The sequence below is a fragment of the Bombina bombina genome, chromosome 3, assembly GCF_027579735.1.
Source record: "Bombina bombina isolate aBomBom1 chromosome 3, aBomBom1.pri, whole genome shotgun sequence".
Lineage (NCBI taxonomy): Eukaryota > Metazoa > Chordata > Amphibia > Anura > Bombinatoridae > Bombina > Bombina bombina.
In genome coordinates, this window is record NC_069501.1 from 1,186,530,744 (window position 1) to 1,186,554,212 (window position 23,469).

The 23,469-nt window shown below is 36.8% G+C and overlaps 1 protein-coding gene across 1 annotated transcript in view; it reads left to right on the plus strand.

The window, feature by feature from the left end:
- The first annotated feature begins 648 nt into the window (after window positions 1–648).
- The window catches only part of LOC128654610 (transmembrane 4 L6 family member 1), an 84,015-nt gene continuing 61,194 nt past the window's right edge, over window positions 649–23,469 (plus strand). The window contains exons 1-2 of the mRNA XM_053708617.1: window positions 649–794; window positions 19,132–19,313. Of these exons, the coding sequence (XP_053564592.1) occupies window positions 19,143–19,313 (171 nt within the window). The 5' untranslated portion in view covers window positions 649–794; window positions 19,132–19,142. The remainder of the gene's footprint in view (window positions 795–19,131; window positions 19,314–23,469) is intronic.

Here is a 23,469-nt window from a genome sequence, read left to right on the forward strand (position 1 = left end):
TCACTACTGTAACTTAAGTACCGGTAACATTTTTATTTCTATATTTTTATATATATATATATATATATATATATATATATATATATATATATATAATATATGTATTAATAGAGTTCTTGGGCTAAACATTAGGATTGAATTAGGGGTGTCATATTAATGTTAAAAGTATGACAATGTTGTACAAATAAATAAAAGTTTTAATTAGGGGGAACTTTATTTAAATTGTGATTAAAAAAAATATATATGTATATAATTTAAATTAAAATTGATATCAAACTTTAGCTGAAGTCTCATCAAGTTAGAAGCTTACTTGATAAACCAGAGATCTGCTCCTCTGCTCCTTTTTTTGTATTTCTTAAATCTATGATTGTTTTGCTTCAATATTCATATTTTACCACGACTGTGTACATTTCTATAAGGAATAAATTAAAAAATATTCCATACTGTAATACCCATAAAAACAAAATCCCAGCATTGAGTAAATCAATACAAAATTCAGGACAGTGACCAAGAGAACAGTGTTTCATTCATTACCTGGGTAATCAATAACTCTGGCTATTTGTAAAGGTGACGTATCATCGAAAGTTCACGGTTCTTGCAGATTCTTTGTGGGCAAATCACTTGTTTGCTTACATATGTTCTCTTAGTTACTGCTCTGTTTGTGGCTGGTACCTGAAGTCATTTCCCTCTTAGTCAAAGCTTTATAAAGAAATTATTTCCTAAATCTGATTTTCATCGTCGTTCTCCATCCTTTAACTTTCTTGGGTGTTTTAGACGAAGACCTGATCTGCAAGGTAAGCTCATACAAAATATGATTGCAATATATTTAGTTATAGGTGTAAAATTATTTACTATACCAAATGGGCAATAATATATATCCCAGAAATCTTCAAAATACTTTGTTATGGGCATAAACGTATTTACTGTACCAAATGGGCAATAATATATATCCCAGAAATCTTCACTATATTTTTTAATGGGCATAACCGTATTTACTATACCAAATGAGCAAAATTATACATACCAGAAATCTTCAATATATTTTGTAATGGGCTTAAACATATTTTCTAGACCAAACGAGCAATAATATACATCCCAGAAATCTTTAATTATGGTTCTGAGAGTAAAGAAACTTTCAAAATAACTCAAATAACAATATATTTTGCATTTCTTGGTATGCCATTTTTTTCTAGCTTTTATTTATGTTTTAATGCCATTGTTTATAAAGTATTTATAAAGACGGGTGTTTTGCCAATGTTCGTCATCATTACAGGAAAACAAATTATTTCTTTTTGAGATAAAATATTTCCTATATATTGTGACACCTTTTAATAGACCATTGTGTTTGTATAGCAGGGTGTAGCATAGGATAAGCTTTTAACACATCAAATATCTGTTTTCAAATGTTAAAAAAACTTTGAGATCTTATGCAACAGCATACTGTATAATAATAGTGGTCCACTAAAAGGTATTACTATATACTGGGAACAATATGTTCTATCATTGTTATCATAATGTCATTCCTCACATATGTATTGTATGAATTTTTAAAATAATAAAAAAAAAAATGAGTTTACATTTTTCTATAAGAAACACTCAAATAGAGGAGGGTATGCAAGATAAATATATTATTATAAAGAAATATATTAAAATGGGCTATGATAAATTGAGGCTATGGGGCCAATTTATCAATCTCCGTATGGAGCTTGATGCCCCTTGTTTGAAACAGAAGTTATGAAGCAGCGGTCTAAAGACCACTGCTCCATAACTTGTCCGCCTGATCTGAGGCCGCGGACAGAAATCAACCCGAACAAATACGATCGGGTTGATTGACACCCCCTGCAAGCGGCCGATTGGTTGCAAATCTCCAGGGGACAACATTGCACCAGCAGTTCACAAGAATGATAAATGCCGACAGCGTATGCTGTTGGCATTTATCGATGTGCGGCGGACATGATACGCTACATCATATCATGTCCGCTCGCACATTAAAAATAAAATAAAGAAACAAATTTTTTCTTTCGTGATCAGACAGAGCATGCAATTTTAAGCAACTTTCTAATTTACTCCTATTATCAAATTTTCTTCATTCTCTTGGTATCTTTATTTGAAAAGCAAGAATGTAAGTTTAGATGCCGGACCATTTTTGGTGAACAACCTGTGTTATTCTTGCTGATTAGTGGATACATTCACCCACCAATAAAGAAGTACTGTCCAGGATTCTGAACCAAAAATTGTCTGTCTCCTTAGTCCTTAGCTTAAATGCCTTCTTTTTCAAATAAAGATAGCAAGAGAACGAAGAAAAATTGCTAATAGGAGTAAATTAGAAAGTTGCTTAAAATTGCATGCTCTATCTGAATCACGAAAGAAAAAAATTGGGTTCAGTGTCCCTTTAAGCAATATGTTTTGTTCTATGAATAAAGTTTATCATTTAATTTATAGCACAGCAACATGTGACTAAAATATGAAATGCTAAAGCACAGAAACAAATATTGTACCTCATTCTTTTAAATTGATTATAAAAAAATGTAATCATTGTATTCGTTTATTTTATTAATAATTTTATTATTACTCATTTCATTTTTATTGTGCTTTAAATATGTAAAGGACATACATTTGTGTTAAGAAAATACTTCAATTTATCCTCTATTTAAAGTCTGCTTCAGACTCGCAATGTACTTCCAGTCTAGAGCTTAACACGGATGCTAAGCCAATCAGGAGCAACATATGTGCGCAGCCAATAATTACAGGTCTGAGAATCAGCAGCGCATTGCAGTGGTTTAACACATAGGTATAGGCAAGCAATGGTACAATTAGCATTAATATATTTTATTATTGTAGTTTTATTCCTTTAAGGGATGCGTAAATTGTGGCAAATTATTTCAGGAATCAAAATGCATAAAATATTCTCATTCTAAAACCCCCCAATGAAGAACAAATGTAAGAAACACATATTCCGTCTTTTTTAGATTTGGTTATCTGAGAAGTAGTTTAGAGAGAATATGAAGCAGGTACATATGCAAAAGAAAGGTATTTGTTCAGGCTTCTCATTTTAAGGATTAGTTGAATTTAAGATGATATACACTTGACGTTATGCATATTCATTTGTTTAGTGTAGAGTTACTTTTATGTGGCAATAATGTCTACCTTATCTGTAATAACCACTGGATTGCACTAATCTCATTCAGGGATTTTCACATTTTAAAAGTCATAGGTGGTGGGTCTCCCCACTGATGAAATTTACAAGTCAGTGCCCCCCCCATAATAGATGTTACTTTATGTATTCTCTTTAAAGGGACAGGAAACCCCAACATTGATTTTTTTTTGTGTGATTCAGATAAAATATACCATTTTAATCATCTTTCCAATTGACTTCTATTATCAAATTTGCTTCATTTTTTTTTTCTTTGCTGAAGGAACACTGGCAGATAGCTGAACACATCTAGTTAACCAATCACATAAGACAAAAGTGTGCAAGCACCAATCAGCAGTTTGCTCACACTAGTGTAGGATATGTGCGTATTCTTTTTCAAGGGATACTAAGAGAACAAAGCACTTTGAAAATAGAAGTGAATTTTAAAGGGACATGTTCTCTCTGAATCATGCAAGATTGATCCCCTTCACCAAAAACTGGGAACAGCCGAAAATTTTTATCTGTGCCTCTGCAGGAGGCCCTTTCCTGAGCGAGGCCTTAGGCAGTCACCTATTTGGCCCATTGCTGTCTCTGGCTGCCATTGAGTTATCATAAGTACATGAAGATGTTTGGTGATGAAGATGAAATTGCGGTAGCAATTAGCGCTTATAAAATTAAACAGAGATCAGATCTGTGGTTCATTTTATAAATGTGCCCCAAATACTCCCAAAATACAGCCTAGTGTGTTTTATTAAAAAATAAAGATAGCAGCATCTTTATTTTTTAATAAAATTAATGCACTAGGCAGTATCTTGGGTCTAAAGTCGGTGGCAGTGGGGTGTTAGAAAAAAAAAACAGCACTAAAAAGTGCCTTTACATTTCAATGGGAACTGTGTGTTCCCAGTAAATATATATATATATATATATATATATATATATATATATATATATATAGAAGGTGTAGTAGCACTCCAGCTTCAAATAGCTCCGTTGAGCTCTCCTTGCCCCGGGTGCACTTCAAGAGTATAGATAAAGCAGCAAAGAGGAAGTCACTCACAGGGTCTTGCAAAAAGATAAAGTATTTATTTTGACGTTTTTTGAGAAAGGGGTAACACCCGAAACATCAAAATAAATACTTTATTTTTTTGCAAGACCCTGTGAGTGACTTCCTCTTTGCTGCTTTATATATATATATATATATATATATATTTGCTTATATACATATATATTGAAGTTTGCTGCCATCGCTGCACTACTTACCCCCTTAGCTGCGCGATGCTCTGATGCAGTCTCTGACGGTATCAGAACGAGGCTCCCAAAGGCGTGCACTGATATTACGCATGTGGAGCGCTAATATCGTTTTCATGAAACCGATATATAGGACCCCACTTGAAATCTGACCCTAAATGTATGTCATAGTGACTTGGCCTCTTCCCTGACATTCATTTTGTTTACATATAGGGTATCAGCAAATTAAAAATTAATTTAAATGCTTTATCAATATCTTCATCCTTTATTTCAAATCCTTTATTTCAACTCAATAATATTTCTCTTACCTAACAACATTTCCCTCATCTAACTCTGCATTAACATCTTACTCAATTTTGCAGTCCTCACCTCCTGTTTCTCAACCTCCTACCCTTCTAGATTGTAAGTTCCCACGGGAATAGGGCCCTCGATTCCTCTTGTACGTGTTTGTAAATTCTGTCCTGTCTTAGAAGTTTTACATTATTATTTAAATGAACTGTATCCATGGACAGCGCTGCAGAATATGATGGCGCTTCATAAATAAAGTATAATAATATTTCCTTCTTTTCTAAAAAAAAAAAAATCCATTTATTGCAACAGGTTTGAAAACCTTACTTCCTGATATAAAAAACAGTTTTCAATAGAATTCTAGAGAACATGAGATTTAGAGCTGCATATTAATAGCCATTACGTTGTGTGGAAGATTCTCTTCAGTCACTCTGTAGACCACTTGGAACTTAATTGACCATTGTAGAAGAAGTACTTATCTCTGTAGACTCACCTAAACTGAGCCTCTCCATATTCCAACTCTCTACGATTTCCTCTTTTTCATGGCCTCCTACATCTCCTTCTACCTGCCTTTACCCTTCTGATCTCACTCCCTTCTCTTACCCCGGTCAACCTCCATTGTCATTCCACTGAGTGCAACTACCAAACACCATCACACTCTTAGAACCTCTCAATGTTTTCATTCCAATTTAACAACTAAAAACAATAAACACAACTCAAAACTGTTTGAAGGTTATTTTATCAGAGCGTAGATCCCTGTGCAGCTAAAACGGAAAGTCTAGTCATAATTAAGCTTTCATGATTCAGATAGGGTATGTCATTTTAAACACCTTTCTAATTTACTTTTATCATCAAATTTGCTGTTTTCTCTTGGCATTCTTAGTTGAAAGCTAAACCAAGGTAGGCTCATATGCTAAGTTCTAAGCCCTTGAAGGCCACCTCTTATCTGAATGCATTTGACAGTTTTTCATAGCTAGAGGGCATTAGTTCATGTGTGCCATATAGATAACATTGTGCTCCCAGCCGTGGAGTTACTTATGAGATGGCACTGATTGGCTAAATTGCAAGTCTCTCAAAAGAACTGAAATAAGAGGGCAGTCTGCTGAGGCTTATATACAAGGTAATCACAGACGCAAAAAGTATATTAATATAAGCATGCTGGTTTTGCAAAACTGGGGAATGGGTAATAAAGGGACTATCTATCTTTTTAAACAATAGAAATTCTGGAGTAGGCTGTCTCTCTAATGCCATTTATCCATTTGTTTGTTTTGCACATATAATGTATTGTGTAACCTGGAAAACAACTCCTTGCATTTAGTGCTACTGTGGGGATTCATTATAAATCAATAACATCCAAAGGTTGTTATAAGCTGTGTTTGAAAACATGTATCATGTGAACAAGAGCATATAAAGTACATCTGCACCACTATTAATGTGTAACATAATCTAACTGCTTCCTTGGATACGACAAATGGATCAATAATCATAATTGTCCATAATAGCAAAACACTACTTTTATGCTTCAGTCTTGCAGCTCCCAAATGGGACTTTGCCTATGTATTTAACCCATTTGCAGCAGTTAAATGCATTGCTATCTAGGGTCACTAATGCTGACATCACATATTCTAATGAATTAGAGCTAGTTATTTTTGCATTACATAGTTCCTTTTGTGAGGGGGTTACAGTGTGTGGAACTCAGAATGCACGAACAGATACCAAGAACAATGAAAGTATTTTTAAAAGCTTTAGTGATTGATAACCAAAAGAACAGTTGTTAGATCAAAATGAAGATCACAGAAACAGCAAGTAGGAAAATAGGCCCAATTTAGAACATTAAAGTCCAATACAAGGTTCAGAATACTTTTAAGTAGTTTGCAGTAACTAAGTCCAATGGGCACTGGTACTGGAATTGAATAGTAAAGGGTGAGGCTGTCACAGCATACCAGATAGGTACAGCAGGCACAGCTGGTGAGAGGAAAGCAGACACAGGATTTTCAGCAGGCACAAGATACCAAGTGGGTACTGTTGGTGAAACTGTCACAAGATCCTTTAGGATGCCCACTAACACTGCTCCTTCCTGCCTACCTGCCAAGCCAAAATGGAAGCCAGGCCATCCAAACACACTCCTACCTTCATCTTTTTTGTGCCTTCCCATGGTCCTAGTCACCCTGGCAGCAACAGGAGAGCGCATAAGGATTAAGAAGCAGAAGGTGAAGGCCTACCAATGGGGTACATTACTTCTGCTTACAGACTTAGCTGGCAACCAAGGAAGTCAAATTATCAAAGAGTTGTGAAAAATATTCATGGTGGGATCAAGACTGGGGGCTAAGGTAGAGCTTTTGGAGGACCATATAGGTTGCTTGAATAACCTACCTAAGTATGCCCTTTTGGAAAGGTACAATCAAGGAGAATAATAGGTAGAGGCACTAACAGTAGTAAATATGATTTGATTATTTTTTTAAATTGTACACTTTATCTGCATAATGAAAGTTTAAGTTTTCACTTCCATATCCCTTTAAGCTTACTGGTGCTTCATTCTACATCTTTACAATTCATTTCATAAAAGTTATTCTTAGTTTTCCTACTTTTTTTTTATCTGACTCAAAGTCACCATGACTTGCATTTTGTATTTCTTGGAATCTAAGGAGAAATAAATTTCAATATTTTCTAAAGATAGATTACAGATTAGACGGTATTCCATATGGTAATGCTTATTTCACTAATGTTTACATTTCATGTTTAATGCATATTTTCAAGTGTTTATAGAACTCAGTAACCAACAGCTAATACAAGTAAGGGGGAAAAATTAACATTCATATATTTCTAGCTAAAATGAATGTGTATATATATATATATATATATATATATATATATATATATATATATATATACACACACAATTAGTTCACAATCACACCTGAGGTTGGTCAGTACAGTTTTAAAAGTTTAAAAACACTCAAATATCCATAACTTTTGGCTCTATAGTGAGCCTTTATCTAATTAAATGATCTGTTATGCTCTACTCATTAAAGACTTTGTACAGAGGAGAAACATCATGGTTTGTTGAGTGTTATTATAAGTCCTTGCACTCAGTGCTTAACAAATTGCCTCATCTGCCCAGGTGCTGATATTCAGTCAAATACATGAGAAAAAAATTTGTAAAAGAAACTCACTCACTCACAGGACTTCTCAGTGTAGAAAAGATATATAAAGTAGCAGAACTCCAGTACTCAGCTCCACTAAGCACAGAAGAAAGCTGCAGTATCTTTGCCTTCCTCACAGCAGGACAGCACTAAAATTAGGGGTCTTGCCTGTAGCAGAGCTTTTGGACCTGCCTCATGGCTACACTTTTCCTTGAAATGGAGATCTGTTACTGAATCTGTAAGCAAAGAGCTAGCTCTGTGAACCACAAGCAAAAGACAGTGCAGGCAAGACCAACTGTTCCAAACTGAAGTATGTTTGCTTTATTTCAATCTGGACTAGCTTCTTACAACACACCGTTTAACTGATAGTGACACACTCAACATAAAGCATATACATAAAGAAAACATATAGGCATCAACACAATAAATAAATATAACTCTGACAAAAGGAAGCAGGATTATTATTATTATTATTATTATACTTTATTTATGAAGCGCCAACATATTCCGCAGCGCTGTCCATGGATACAATTAATTTAAATAAAACAATACAAGACTTGTAAAAGACAGGACAAAATTTACAAACACATACAGGAGGATTGAGGGCCCTATTCCCGTGGGAACTTACAATCTAGAAGGGTAGGAGGTGAGGACTGCAAGATTTGGAAAGATGTTAATAAAGAGTTAGATGAGGGAAATGTTAGGTAAGTGAAGTTAATTTATTATTGAGTTGGGTGGTAGGCTTCCCTGAACAGAAAAGTCTTCAGGGAACATTTAAAGGAAGACAGATTAGGGCAAAGCCCGACAGCACGAGGGAGAGTGTTCCAGAGGGTAGGTGCTGCACGACAGAAGTCCTGCAGTCTAGCATGAGAAGAGGTGATAGTTGCGGATGCAAGGAGCAGGTCATTGTTGGATCTTAGTGGATGGGCTGGAGTATACTTGTGTATTAGAGAGGATAGGTAGAGGGGAGCGGCATTGGTGAGAGCGTTGTATGTAAGGATTCAGGATAGGCATAAATAATAAAGCTCAAAACCATCTGTTTGTATTGTCACCTTATGCAAAATATATGCAAATTAGTCTTTTTTCCACAGTACACATTTTGGTGACCCAGGACTTTCTACCAACAGATGGCGCTAAGTTACACAATGTCCAGGAACTTTGTACCAACAGATTGCGCAGTGTTACACAATGTCTATGTATGTATCCAAACAGTTCACATATACACCTGAGCTTGGTCAGTACAGTTTTAAAAGTGTAAAGCCACTCAAATATCCATAATATTTTGACTCTGTAGTAAGCCTTTATCAAATCAAATGATCTGGTATGCTCTATTTGTTAAAGACTTTGTACAGAGCAGAAACATTGTGGATTTTTGAGTGTTATTATACTGTTGGAAGAAAGGCTATGGCGGCATTTATCGTCTGGCGGACGGACATTGTCTGCTCATGTAGACCCGTCTGCCTGGGATCGCAGAATGCCTGTATTTGCTTGTGCAATGCCGCCTATGTTTGCTCTAGTCCAAAGGCACAAGAGTAGAGGGATGTCAGTCACCCCGGGTTGAACGTAATAGCCGGTGTACTGGTTAGGAAGATGCAGTCTAATGACTGCTGCTTCCAAACTTTTGGAGGTGATGGGCCCCCAGAGGTGTATGCACAGCTTGATAAATGGGGGCCTATGCTTTAATTTTTTTTCTGAATGTCTTTGCTCTCACTCAGTCTGGGAAGTTCTGGCACAACTCATGGGTATATAATTGTAGTAAAGGTTTTACACCAACTTTGCAAGGGTTAAACACATATATATTTCTCAGCTTCATGACTTTTTTTTGCTGTTCATGTGCTTACTAAAATATAATTTTACCTTTTAGTTTAAAGTTTCTGAGGGTTATCTTTGTCAGTTTCAATATAAATGTACATAACCTGAAAACTAATGTTTTTTCCCTATTTTTTTTTTAATGTGTTTAATTATTTCACATTCATTTATGCATCATCAGTTTTGATTTTTATTACATAACATTACATTAATAATTAAATTAATCAATGTGATTTTTCATAGAATAAATTATTATTTTCAATGTTTAAAATATAGGCAAATATTTCTGTACATTGCCTTTCTAATCTGAAATGCATTGGTTTGTATATGTTCATCACTATTACTAAATAACACTGTATTATAACATTTTCTTCTACTAATTATAATATTTTTTTCTGGGGGTTGTCTACATAAAAATGTGCCTGCTTTTACAGGAAGATCAAACATTAAGTGCTAGATTACAAGTGGAACGCTAATTTATTGCTCACCCATGAATGGGCAAATATGCCCATTTACAGGCGCACAATAAATAACTAGCCATTACAAATGGCTGGTTATTGCTTGCAAGCTCGCAGTAGCAATAAGCGCTCAGAAAATTAAACAGAGGTCAGACATCTAGTTAATTTTCAAAATAATCCCCAATTGCCCCCAAATGAAAGAATGTTCTTTCTTTTTTTATTAAAAAAATTAGCATTTGTTTTAAATAAAAAAAACAGCAAAAAGCAATTATGAGGGGTTAAAGTTGGCAAGTGGGGGGTGCTAGGAAAAAACAGCACTGAAAAGCGCCTTTTCATTGCGGTCATTGGGAACTGTGTGTTCCCTGTAAATAAATAAATATATATAAATATATATATATATATATGTATGTATATGTTCCCTGTAAATATATATATGTATGTATATGCTTATAAACATATATATTTATGTGTTAATATGTGTATATACACATATAAACACATAAATATATAGGTATATATTCATATAAATATACAGTATCTCACAAAAGCGAGTACACCCCTCACATTTTTGTAAATAGTTTATTATATCTTTTCATGTGACAACACTGAGGAAAGGATACTTTGCAACAAAGTAGTGGGTGTACAGCCTGTATAACAGTGTAATTTTGCTGTCCCCTCAAAATAACTCAACACACAGCCATTAATTTAAAAACATTCTATGCCGTATTATTACCAGTGATTAACAGCGTAAAAACCATAAACCGTATAACTTATATTGGGTAGCACTCTGTTATCTTACATCGTAGTACTATGTTGTCTAGTAATTTAACTCTCAACCTTATTAAGGAGGCTTAATACAAAATAGCAGTCTGTTGCCTTATATCATAACATTGCATTGTCTAGCAATTCAATTCAAAGCTCTATACCGTAACCCTATTAGTGTTGCTCAATTTTGGGTAGAAATTAAATTTTTGTTATCTGCAATTATACCAGTGATTATTAACCTCCAAACAGCGCTGTGTACATTTGATAATAGGTCCATCTTTACTTGGACACGGTACTATTATATGTGGAGAGATTACCTTATTATCCACACAACGGCTGATATTTAAGGACATATCTGTGAATGAGAACAGCTAATAAATAAGCCGTGTGAAAAAGCACAAAAGACTACCAAATTGTTAAACACATACTACTAATAAATATATACAATTTTTGATCCGCCGATACTGTACTATTATCAGCATAACGCACTGTTACTACAATATCCTACAAATTTTGCTATAAAGTATTTCTATCTGTGCAAGAACCGTACATTGTGGTCACATTTGTGGATGAACTCTATATTGTATGATTTAGGGCACATAATATCTGATCAGGGTAACTAATGTTTAAACATCACACATATTTTGTACAGTATTAGGTTATTGAAAATAATAAACCTAGTCACCCTGTCACTCTATGGTATTTATACAACATTTGCTTCGCAACATACTTTACTCAATAAGGGACAATTATACAATTCAAATTTTACAGTACAATATATAAACAATCTTCTGTTTAGATATTCTGTATTTTATTAGCTTACTTCATAACATTAGTTTTACTTAATACTGTAGCCAGATGTAGACAGTGTATAAGACATCTCAACACTGATGGACTATTCTAGTAGCATTTAACAGCCAGAGCAATATTTTGAGCTTTGTCTCCCAATCACACTGGTAACACTAATACTAATTTTTATCACAGTGTGGCGCAAATCATTATTCCTTTTGGATTGTGTGCTATCTTATTTTAGCACATTCACCACATCTACCCATGTAGGATAAGAGTGACTCAATTTGATCCTTTATAGGATAGACTCACACCACTTGATGTTTTTAATGTTTTTTGTCCCATTTTAACCTATATTAAATAAAGTTTATCATTTTAACCGCTACTTTCCCCTTTTAGGGAAATTCAATAGTTAGTGTGTTTCCAATTGACACATCAGTATATAGTAGATTGTAGTCTTTTTGTCATTATCGGTCTTCATTTTTTGGCTAATATAGAGATGATGAGTGCTTTTAAGGGTACACACTTTTCTGAAGGTTTTATACCTTCTGTAGCATTGTTCTCTCATGTGTACAGCACCTACTCCTAATAATAATATATGAAGTCTTCATACTAACAAACAATAGGGCATCTCTATCCCAGTAGTGCCATTCTCTTTCCCCCGTTTCTTTCTTTCCCGTTCCCTTCTAAACACAGCCATTAATGTCTAAACCGTTGGCAAAAAAAGTGAGTAAACCCCTAAGTGAAAATGTCCAAATTGGGCCCATTTAGTCATTTTTCCTCCCCGGTGTCATATGACTCGTTAGTGTTACAAGGTCTCAGGTGTGAATGGGGAGCGGAGGTGTGTTAAATTTGGTGTTATCGCTCTCACACTATCTCATACTGATCACTGGATGTTCAACATGGCACCTCATGGCAAAGAACTCTCTGAGAATCTGAAAAAAACAATTGTTGCTCTACATAAAGATGTCCTAGGCTATAAGAAGATTGCCAAGACCCTGAAACTGAGCTGCAGCACAGTGGGTAAGACCATACAGCAGTTTCACAGGACAGGTTCCCCTCAGAACAGGCCTCGCCATGGTCGACCAAAGAAGTGGAGTGCACATGCTCAGTGTCATATCCAGAGGTTGTCTTTAGGTAATAGACGTATGAGTGCTGCCAGCATTGCTGCAGAGGTTGAAGGGGTGGGGGGTCAGCCTGTCCGTGCTCAGACAATACACTGCACACTGCATCAAATTGGTCTGCATGGCTGTTGTCCCAGAAGGAAGCCTCTTCTAAAGATGATGCACAAGAAAGCTCACAGTTTGCTGAAGACAAGCAGACTAAGGACATGGATTACTGGAACCATGTCCTGTGGTCCGATGAGACCAAGATAAACTTATTTGATTCAGATAGTGTCAAGGGTGTGTGGCGGCAACCAAGTGAGGATTAAAAAGACAAGTGTGTCTTGCGTACAGTCAAGCATGGTGGTGGGAGTGTCATGGTCTGGGCCTGCATGAGTGCTGCCGGCACTGGGGAGCTACAGTTCATTGAGGGAACCATGAATGCCAACATGTGCTGTAACATACTGAAGCAGAGCATGATCCCCTTCCTTTGGAGACTGGGCTGCAGGGCACTATTCCAACATGATAACGACCTCAAACACACATCCAAGACGACCATTGCCTTGCTAAAGAAACTGAGGGTAAAGGTGATGGACTGGCCAAGCATGTCTCCAGTCCTAAATCTAGGGGGCATCCTCAAATGGAAGGTGGGGGAGTGCAAGGTCTCTAACATCCACCAGCACTGTGATGTTATCATGGAGGAGTGGAAGAGGAAACCAGTGGCAACCTGTGAAGCTCTAGTGAACTCAGAGCGTTAAGGCCCTCTGAGTTCACCAAGAGGGTTAAGGCAGTGCTGGAAAATAATGGTGGCCACACAAAATTGGGCCCAATTTGGACATTTCCACTTAGGGGTGTACTCACTTTTGTTGCCAACTGTTTAGACATTAATGGCTATGTGTTGAGTTATTTTGAGGGGACAGCAAATTTACACTGTTATACAGGCTGTACACTCACTATTTTACATTGTAGCAAAGTGTCATTTCTTCAGTGTTGTCACATGAAAAGATATATTAAAATATTTACAAAAATGTGAGGGGTGTACTCACTTTTGTGAGATACTGTATATTTAAATCTGCTGCCCATTGATGCACGACTTACCACTTCACTGTGCTAGTTCTCAAGCCGTGTCTCACGGCATCAGAACGAGGCTCCTATTGGAGCCTATGGAATGCGAGGTCGTGTTCACATTGCACCTTACTTGTAATACCAGCACACATTTGTGTACGCTGGTATTACTAAGTGGCATGCAAATATCGCTTTCGCGGAAACGATAATTTGCGCTCCACTTATAATCTAGCCCGCACAAAAATATTAGCGATTTTATGCATTAACATGGCTCAAATGCAAAGGATAGTGCTTCTTTTATTGCACTCAAACATTCATTTTTTATTACCCCAGATGTTTTGGAACTACATTTCCCATGATGCTTAGGTACTCTGCAGTCTAGTTGAGCATCATGGGAAATGTAGTTCTGTAGCATCAGGGGTGCCAAGGTTAGCCATCAGTGCTCTAGGGCATGCTAACATCTGCATGTTGGATAGTACAGATGATCTAAATCTCTCACAGAATACACTTCTATGGGGTGCACACAAAAATATCATGTTGGATATCGCTCGAGTGCTAAGGCGGTAAAGCATGATTTTTTTGTGCGCACCCCATAGAAGTGTATTCTTTGAGAAATTTAGAGCACCTGTACTATCCAACATACAGATGTTAGCATGCCCTAGACCACTGATGGCTAACCTTGGCACCCCAGATGTTTTGGAACTACATTTCCCATGATGCTTAGGTACTCTGCAGTCTAGTTGAGCATCATGGGAAATGTAGTTCTGAAACATCAGGGGTGCCAAGGTTAGCCATCAGTGGTCTAGGGCATGCTAACATCTGCATGTTGGATAGTACAGGTGCTCTAAATCTCTCACAGAATACACTTCTATGGGGTGCACACAAAAAAATCATGTTGGATATCGCTCGAGTGCTAAGGCGGTAAAGCATTAAGCCAGTGGTGCACAAGTAGTGTAGTAAGTCATGTCGTTTTTTTATTAATAATAAGGGTTTACTTCAGGCCTCAAAAAGCGCTACATTTTACAGCAGCATTTTAGATTACATTTGAGCTCAACACTTAACTCACCACTTGTAATATGAGCACAACAAGCGCACTAGCAGTGCTCCCTGTGATATCCATTAAAAGTATAGGTTGTGCTTAGAAAGTTTAAATTCAAGATATAGAGATAAGATGGTGTGGTCAAATTTTTAATCATCCACTTGTGATGCCAGATTGTACGTTATTCACACGGGAGACTGTGAGCAAGATAACGCACCTTCAGTATCAATTGCGCTCCACTTGTAATTAAAGCTAAAATGTTTAATTATGCCTTAAATTAAAAAAACTGTACAATATTTATTTTGTCTGCTTTTACTGTAATTTACTGTAACTTCTCTAGTGCATTCAGTGGCATGCAGAAACCTGACACTTCTGTACAGTGATTGGTTGATCTTCACAAGCTTGTTTACATATTCCCCTAATTGAACATGGTAAAGGGATTAAGATAATGAAAATTTAAAAAAGCTTTTCAATAGATTTGTCCAACGGCTACAAAATATAGTATATTTTCCTAACAAAATATCAGTTTGAACTAATTCTAAAAAACTTTTGGATATGTTGAATACAGATGCATAAAAAAAAGAAGAAATGTCCCATTAATAATATAGATGCCGGTTATAAGTGCTTTGGGGCTATAAAATTTGTAGTTATTTAAGATCATGCAAATGTAATCCTGATAAAAAAATAATAAATGTATTAACCCCTAAAGCTAATTCTAACCCTAACACTAACACCCCCCTAAGTTAAATATAATTTAAATCTAACAAAATAAATTATTTCTTATTAAATAAATTAATCCTATTTAAAGCTAAATACTTACCTGTAAAATAAACCCTAATATAGCTACAATATAAATTATAATTATATTGTAGCTATTTTAGGATTAATATTTATTTTACAGGTATTTTGTATTTATTTTAACCAGGTACAATAGCTATTAAATAGTTAATAACTATTTAATAGTTACCTAGTTAAAATAATTACAAAATTACCTGTAAAATAAATCCTAACCTAAGTTACAATTAAACCTAACACTACACTATCAATAAATTAATTAAATAAAATACCTACAATTATCTACAATTAAACCTAACACTACACTATCAATAAATTAATTAAATACAATACCTACAAATAACTACAATTAAATAAACTAACTAAAGTACAAAAAATAAAAAAGAACTAAGTTACAAAAAATAAAAAAATATTTACAAACATTAGAAAAATATTACAACAATTTTAAACTAATTACACCTACTCTAAGCCCCCTAATAAAATAACAAAGACCCCAAAATAAAAAAATGCCCTACCCTATTCTAAATTAAAAAAGTTCAAAGCTCTTTTACCTTACCAGCCCTTAAAAGGGCCCTTTGTGGGGCATGCCCCAAAGAATTCAGCTCTTTTGCCTGTAAAAGAAAAATACAGCCCCCCCAACATTAAAACCCACCACCCACATACCCCTAATCTAACCCAAACCCCCCTTAAATAAACCTAACACTAAGCCCCTGAAGATCTTCCTACCTTGTCTTCACCACACCGGGTATCATACCGATCCGTCCTGGCTCCGAAGTCTTCATCCAAGCCCAAGCAGGGGCTGGCGATCCATAATCCGGCTGAAGTCTTCTATCAAGCGTCGGCTGAAGAGGTCCAGAAGAGGCTCCAAAGTCTTCATCCTATCCGGGAAGAAGAGGAGATCCGGACCGGCAACCATCTTGATCCAAGCGGCATCTTCTATCTTCATCCGATGACGAACGGCTCCATCTTGAAGACCTCCAGCACGGATCTATCTTCTTCTTCCGACGTCCAACTGAAGAATGAAGGTTCATTTAAGGGACGTCCCTTAAAGGAACCTTCATTCTTCAGTTGGACGTCAGAAGAAGAGGATAGATCCGCGCTGGAGGTCTTCAAGATGGAGCCGTTCGTCATCGGATGAAGATAGATGATGCCGCTTGGATCAAGATGGTTGCCGGTCCAGATCTCCTCTTCTTCCCGGATAGGATGAAGACTTTGGAGCCTCTTATGGACCTCTTCAGCCGACGCTTGATAGAAGACTTCAGCCGGATTATGGATCGCCAGCCTCTGCTTGGGCTTGGATGAAGACTTCGGAGGCTTGGATCAAGACTTCGGAGGATGGATCGGTGAACCTGGCATGGTGAAGATAAGGTAGGAAGATCTTCAGGGGCTTAGTGTTAGGTTTATTTAAGGGGGTTTGGGTTAGATTAGGGGTATGTGGGTGGTGGGTTGTAATGTTGGGGGGGGTATTGTATGGTTTTTTTTACAGGCAAAAGAGCTGAATTATTTGGGGCATGCCCCGCAAATGGCCCTTTTCAGGGCTGGTAAGGTAAAAGAGCTTTGAACTTTTTAAATTTAGAATAGGGTAGGGCATTTTTTTATTTTGGGGGTCTTTGTTATTTTATTAGGGGGCTTAGAGTAGGTGTAATTAGTTTAAAATTGTTGTAATATTTTTCTAATGTTTGTAAATATTTTTTTATTTTTTGTAACTTAGTTCTTTTTTATTTTTTGTACTTTAGTTAGTTTATTTAATTGTAGTTATTTGTAGGTATTGTATTTAATTAATTTATTGATAGTGTAGTGTTAGGTTTAATTGTAGATAATTGTAGGTATTTTATTTAATTAATTTATTGATAGTGTAGTGTTAGGTTTAATTGTAACTTAGGTTAGGATTTATTTTACAGGTAATTTTGTAATTATTTTAACTAGGTAACTATTAAATAGTTATTAACTATTTAATAGCTATTGTACCTGGTTAAAATAAATACAAAGTTGCCTGTAAAATAAATATTAATCCTAAAATAGCTACAATATAATTATTCGTTATATTGTAGCTATATTAGGGTTTATTTTACAGGTAAGTATTTAGCTTTAAATAGGAATAATTTATTTAATAAGAGTTAATTTATTTCGTTAGATAAAAATTATATTTAACTTAGGGGGGTGTTAGGGTTAGGGTTAGAATTAGCTTTAGCGGTTAAAAAATTTATTAGAGTAGCGGTGAGCTCCGGTCGGCAGATTAGGGGTTAATGCTTGAAGTTAGGTGTCGGCAATGTTAGGGAGGGCAGATTAGGGGTTAATACTATTTATTATAGGGTTATTGAGACGGGAGTGAGGCGGATTAGGGGTTAATACGTTTATTATAGTAGCGGTGCGGTGTGGTCGGCAGATTAGGGGTTAATAAGTGTAGGTAGGTGGCGGCGACGTTGGGAGCGGCAGATTAGGGGTTAATAAATATTATGTAGGTGTCGGCGGTATTAGGGGCAGCAGATTAGGGGTACATAGGGATAATGTAGGTGGCGGCGGTGTACGGAGCGGCAGATTAGGGGTTAAACATTTTTAATAGAGTGGCGGCGATGTGGGGGGGCCTCGATTTAGGGATACATAGGTAGTTTATGGGTGTTAGTGTACTTTAGAGCACAGTAGTTAAGAGCTTTATAAACCGGCGTTAGCCCAGAAAGCTCTTAACTAATGACTTTTTTCTGCGGCTGGAGTTTTGTCGTTAGATTTCTAACGCTCACTTCAGCCAAGACTCTAAATACCGGCGTTAGAAAGATCCCATTGAAAAGATAGGATACGCAAATGGCGTAGGGGGATCTGCGGTATGGAAAAGTCGCGGCTGCAAAGTGAGCGTTAGACCCTTTCCTGACTGACTCCAAATTCCAGAGGGCGGTAAAAACCAGCGTTAGGAGCCTCTAACGCTGGTTTTGACGGCTACCGCCAAACTCTAAATTTAGGCCTTACGTAGCACAACATTTTGTACTATATATGTACCAAGCGACTAACCAGAATCTCTATGGCCATATACAATAGACTGAGTATTTAAATTAAAGGGACAGTAAAGTCATAATTAGACATTCATGATTTAGACAGAACATACAATTTTAAACAACTTTTCAATTTACTTCTATTATTTAATTTGCTTTCTTCTCTTGTTATCATTTGCTGAAAGGTTTATCTAGGAAAGCTGAGGAGCAGCAAAGAACCTAGGTTCTAGCTGCTGATTGGTGGCTGGATATATATACCAATAGTCATTGACTCACCCATGTGTTCAATTAGAAACCAGTAGTGCATTGCTGCCCCTTCAAAAAATGATGCAAAGAGAATGAAGGAAATTAGATAATAGAAGTAAACTGGAAAGTTCTTTAAAATTGTAAATTCTACCTAAATCATGAAAGAAACATTTGAGTTTCATGTCCCTTTAAGCATTTTACAACTGTTTATACTGTTTGCTATTTAATTCAATATTCTCACTATTTTTTTTTCTTTTCTTTCACAGTACCCAAAACAATGTGCACAGGGAAGTGTGCAAAGTTTATTGGGAAAGCTCTGTTCCCTCTGGGAATATTAGCTATAGTTTCACATCTGCTCTTGTACTTTCCAAACGGACGGATTTTAGAGGTGGACCAGATAACAGATTTCGTTTGGTATTTCCATGGAATTGTTGGAGCTGGTATATTGGTAAATGAATTATTCTTATTGCTCTTACATTACTTGAATTATTCTGTAAATATAGCTCACATTAGGCCATTTTGAAAGCATTAGACTTGACTGGGAATAAAAAGCAGCCCTGGAAAACTTGGAGACCAGCCCTAACTTCCTTTGAGTCGTATAATGCGCACTCAGAGGGGATTACTAGTATACTCCTAAGCCCGATATTTCTTTTTCAGATTTATTTTATATTAGTTTGTATTAAATAAGTGCCATTAATCACCTCTTTAAATTGTAACTTTCCAGTCCCAGCTGCTGCAGCCCACCGGGAAATCTCCTGGTATCCTGGTAGGCCAATCCGGCCTTGAGAGCAACACAATATTACTAGTGCTATAGGCCATAGTCATTCAATAATCAATGTTTAATTTTCTCCCAAACAACAGAAGACTTGTGCTCTCGCAGCCAGGGACAGGCAAAGACAAAATTAAACCTTTATTATTCATATAGGTCATGGAATAAATTTTCTAAAAATCTCCCAATTTACGGGAAAATGAAGTAAAAATAAGCAGGCAATGTATTATTTAAATGGGACTAGACTTAGCCAAACAGAGGAGGAAAGGGATTTGGCAGTAGTAATAGATAACAAGCTAAAGATGGGTGCGCAATGCAGAGCAGCGGCTTCTAAGGCTAATAAGATGCTAGCATGTATTAAAAGAAGTATTAATTCAAGGGAGGAAAGCATAATTCTGTCACTATATAAATCCCTGGTAAGACCTCACCTTGAGTATGGAGTGCAGTTCTGGGAACTGATCTCAAAAAAAGACATTGCAGACCTTGAAAAAAATCAGAGAAGTGCCACAAAGCTAATAAGGGGAAGGGATAATTTAAGCTATGAGGAGAGGTTAGCCAAACTGGGTTTGTTTTCTCTAGAAAAAAGGCGCTTGATAGGTGACATGATTACTTTATATAAATATATTCAAGGCCTATATATAGAGATGGCAAAAAGAATTTCTTTTGTGACAAGACATCACCATTTAAGGCTGGAGGAAAGGAGATTTAACCCCTTAATGACCACAATGTTCCCTGTATGTCACTGGTCGTTAAGGGTTTTTTCAGGACATAATAGCACAAGTCTAGCAAGAACACGCTATTAATGCCCTCCCTCCAGCAGGCTTTGTGGAATAGAGCAGTCTCAAAGCTGGTGGAAAGACCGCGCTATAAAACAATCAAGTCCCAAAAAAAGGCCAGCGACATACAGGGTACGTCGCTGGTCCTTAAGGGGTTAATCTCCTGCAACAGAAAAGTTTTTTTCACTGTAAGAGCAATAAAATTGTGGAACTCATTACCAAAAGAGGTAGTGAATGCCAATACCTTAGATACATTTAAAAATGGTTTGGATACATTTCTGGCTAGAAACAGAATTCATGGATATGATTGCTAGTGTTAATTCAAATGTGTCACATTTATGTTGAAATTATTTTTATTTCCATATCACAGCATAAATAACAGTATATACATCCTGAGAGCAATTATTACAGTGCCTCAGACAATGTGTCATCTTAAATCAACATGGGAACATTTTTAACTCATAAATCCTTAACATTGATCTATGATAGATATCATGAGTAATGATCATTAACAAACCTAAATAAGAAATAAAAAAGAGAAAAAAAAAAGAAAATAAAAACAAAAATAAGAATACAAATAAACATTAAATCATGTCTGTGTTGTCAATCAATTATGTCTGGGATCTAAGCTGAGTGCGTCATTTGGCCAATTTATAACTATGAGCATCTAGTTTATAGAGTTTTTACCATAATCTTCTATTTGTGGATTCTGTCACCTGACCGTCATTGTTGAATGCATTATCCAATAGAACCATATTTTGTTAAACTGTGTAGTGTCTCCTTGTATCCATGCTACCCTTTCCGATAGTGTGTATATGTCTTTTATTTTGTCTAGTACTTCTTTCCAAGTAGGGGGACCTTCCTTCCAGTGCCTCGCTATGCACACTCTAGTGGTCGTGCAGAGTATTTTAATGAATTTATTAATGGTGGGGTTCAGGTTGGGCAATCGCCTATGAAGAAGTGCTTGGTCTATGGTTAGTACTATTCGTTTGTCTAAAACTTTACTGAGGAGATCATTGAGCATTCTCCAAATATTTTTGATGGGTTCGCAATCCCACCACATATGTTTATAAGAACCCTGTATCCCACAGCCTCTATAGCATAATTTGGACTTATTTATTGAATAGTGTGATGTTTTTAGGGGCGTAAGATACCAGCGAAATGTTGTTTTTATAGTATTTTCCCTATGGTCCGCACTAATAAGCCCCTTACAGGATTCGAAATATAATTGGTCCCATTCATCTTTTGAAATCTGATCTGCCCCGTCTTCTTCCCATTTTATCGCTATGGACGATTTCTCGGTGTAATGTGTGTCCTGAATTGCTATATAAAGTTTAGAAATGAGCTGCTTTTCCCTAGTCGGGTTTGAGCATATTCTTTCCATAACTGTGGGTGGGTGTTTCCCACGGGAGATATCATACTTATTAAGGGCAGAAGAGATTTGGAGGTATAGGAACCAATATAGTTTGAGTGGGGTTATTAGCTCCTGAAGGTGATTGAATGAAATGATTTGTGAGTGAATGAGAAAGTCTGCCACCCGGTAAAGACCTTTATTAGCCCACTTATCTAATGTGTTGTGAGTTTCCTTGGGAAGCAAGAGTCTGATCGGTTTGACCCAGGTGCCTGGAGGCAACATCGTTGGGTGTTTAGTTAATTGTTCCCAGTGTGAAAGTGTATCTAATGTTGAGGGTAGGCTACGGCTATCTTGGTGTATATCTTTCTTGGAGTTCCACAGAAGGTCATCCGTGTAATCCAATTCTATACTGTCAGTTTCTATTTTTGTCCAGAGAATCTCTCTTAGTGGTTTCTGGAGGAGCGAGGCTTGTGCTGTCCTAGCTGCTAGATAGTAAGCTTGTAAGTGTGGCATTCCTACTCCACCTAGACGTCGGTGTCTAGTTAATATATGGGATGCTATCCTAGCATTACCATCTCCTCTTAAGAATGAGATTAGTTCTGATTGTAGTTTCTGGAGCTCCGAGGAAGGGACCCTGATCGGCAGTGCTCTAAAGAGGTACAAGATCCTCGGAAGCACATTCATTTTTATGGACGAAAGGCGTCCGTACCACGAGAAGGTCCCCTTCCTCCAGGATCCAAGATCTCGTCTAATAGATTGAAATAGTGGGGTATAATTTAGCTTGTACAAATCATCGTGAATGTCTGAGATTTTTGTCCCTAGGTAGGTGAGCGAGCTCTTGACCCATTTAATATTGAAGTTGATTTCTATCAGTTTTTTTGACATGGGGGGTTAGTGCTAGTGGCAGGGCCTCACATTTGTCAACATTTATCTTATACCCCGAAATCTCTGCAAAATTTTGTAGGATCTGATAAAGGTTAGTCAGGGAGTTGAATGGGTCTGTCAGGGTCAATAAGACGTCATCCGCAAAGAGCGAGAGCTTATATTCTGAGTTACGGATCTTTACTCCTTTAATATCATTTGCGTTTCTAATGGCTGCTGCTAGTGGTTCCATGCATAGGGCGAACAGGAGTGGTGAGAGGGGACAACCTTGTCTTGTACCGTTCTTTATATCTATGGTCCTGGACATGTATCCTGCTGCACTAACCGTTGCTTTAGGGTTTGAATATATCCCTTTTAGTGCTTTCATGAAGGAACCCTCAAAACCCATTGTGGTGAGTATTTGGAACATATAGGTCCAGTCTATTCTATCGAACGCCTTCTCCGCGTCCAGTGAAAGGAGCAGAGAAGGCGTTCCTTTCCTTTTCAGATGGTCGGCTAGGTCTATAGTTCTACGCACGTTACCTTAATAAAACCTACCTGGTCGGGATGGACCAGGCGGGGTAGTAGCGTCTGGAGTCTGTTTGCCAGGATTTTTGTCAAGATCTTGAGATCCTGATTGATCAACGATATGGGTCTGTAATTATTACACCACCTAGGGTCCTTTCCTGGTTTTGGGATGACTATGATCTTGGCTCGGAGTAGATCAATGGGAATATCGGAACCTAGCATGATGTCATTGTATAATTTCTGTAGGTGGGTTATTAGGGGTGTTTTAAATAACTTGTAGTACTCGCTGGGTAGGCCATCGGGGCCTGCCGCTTTG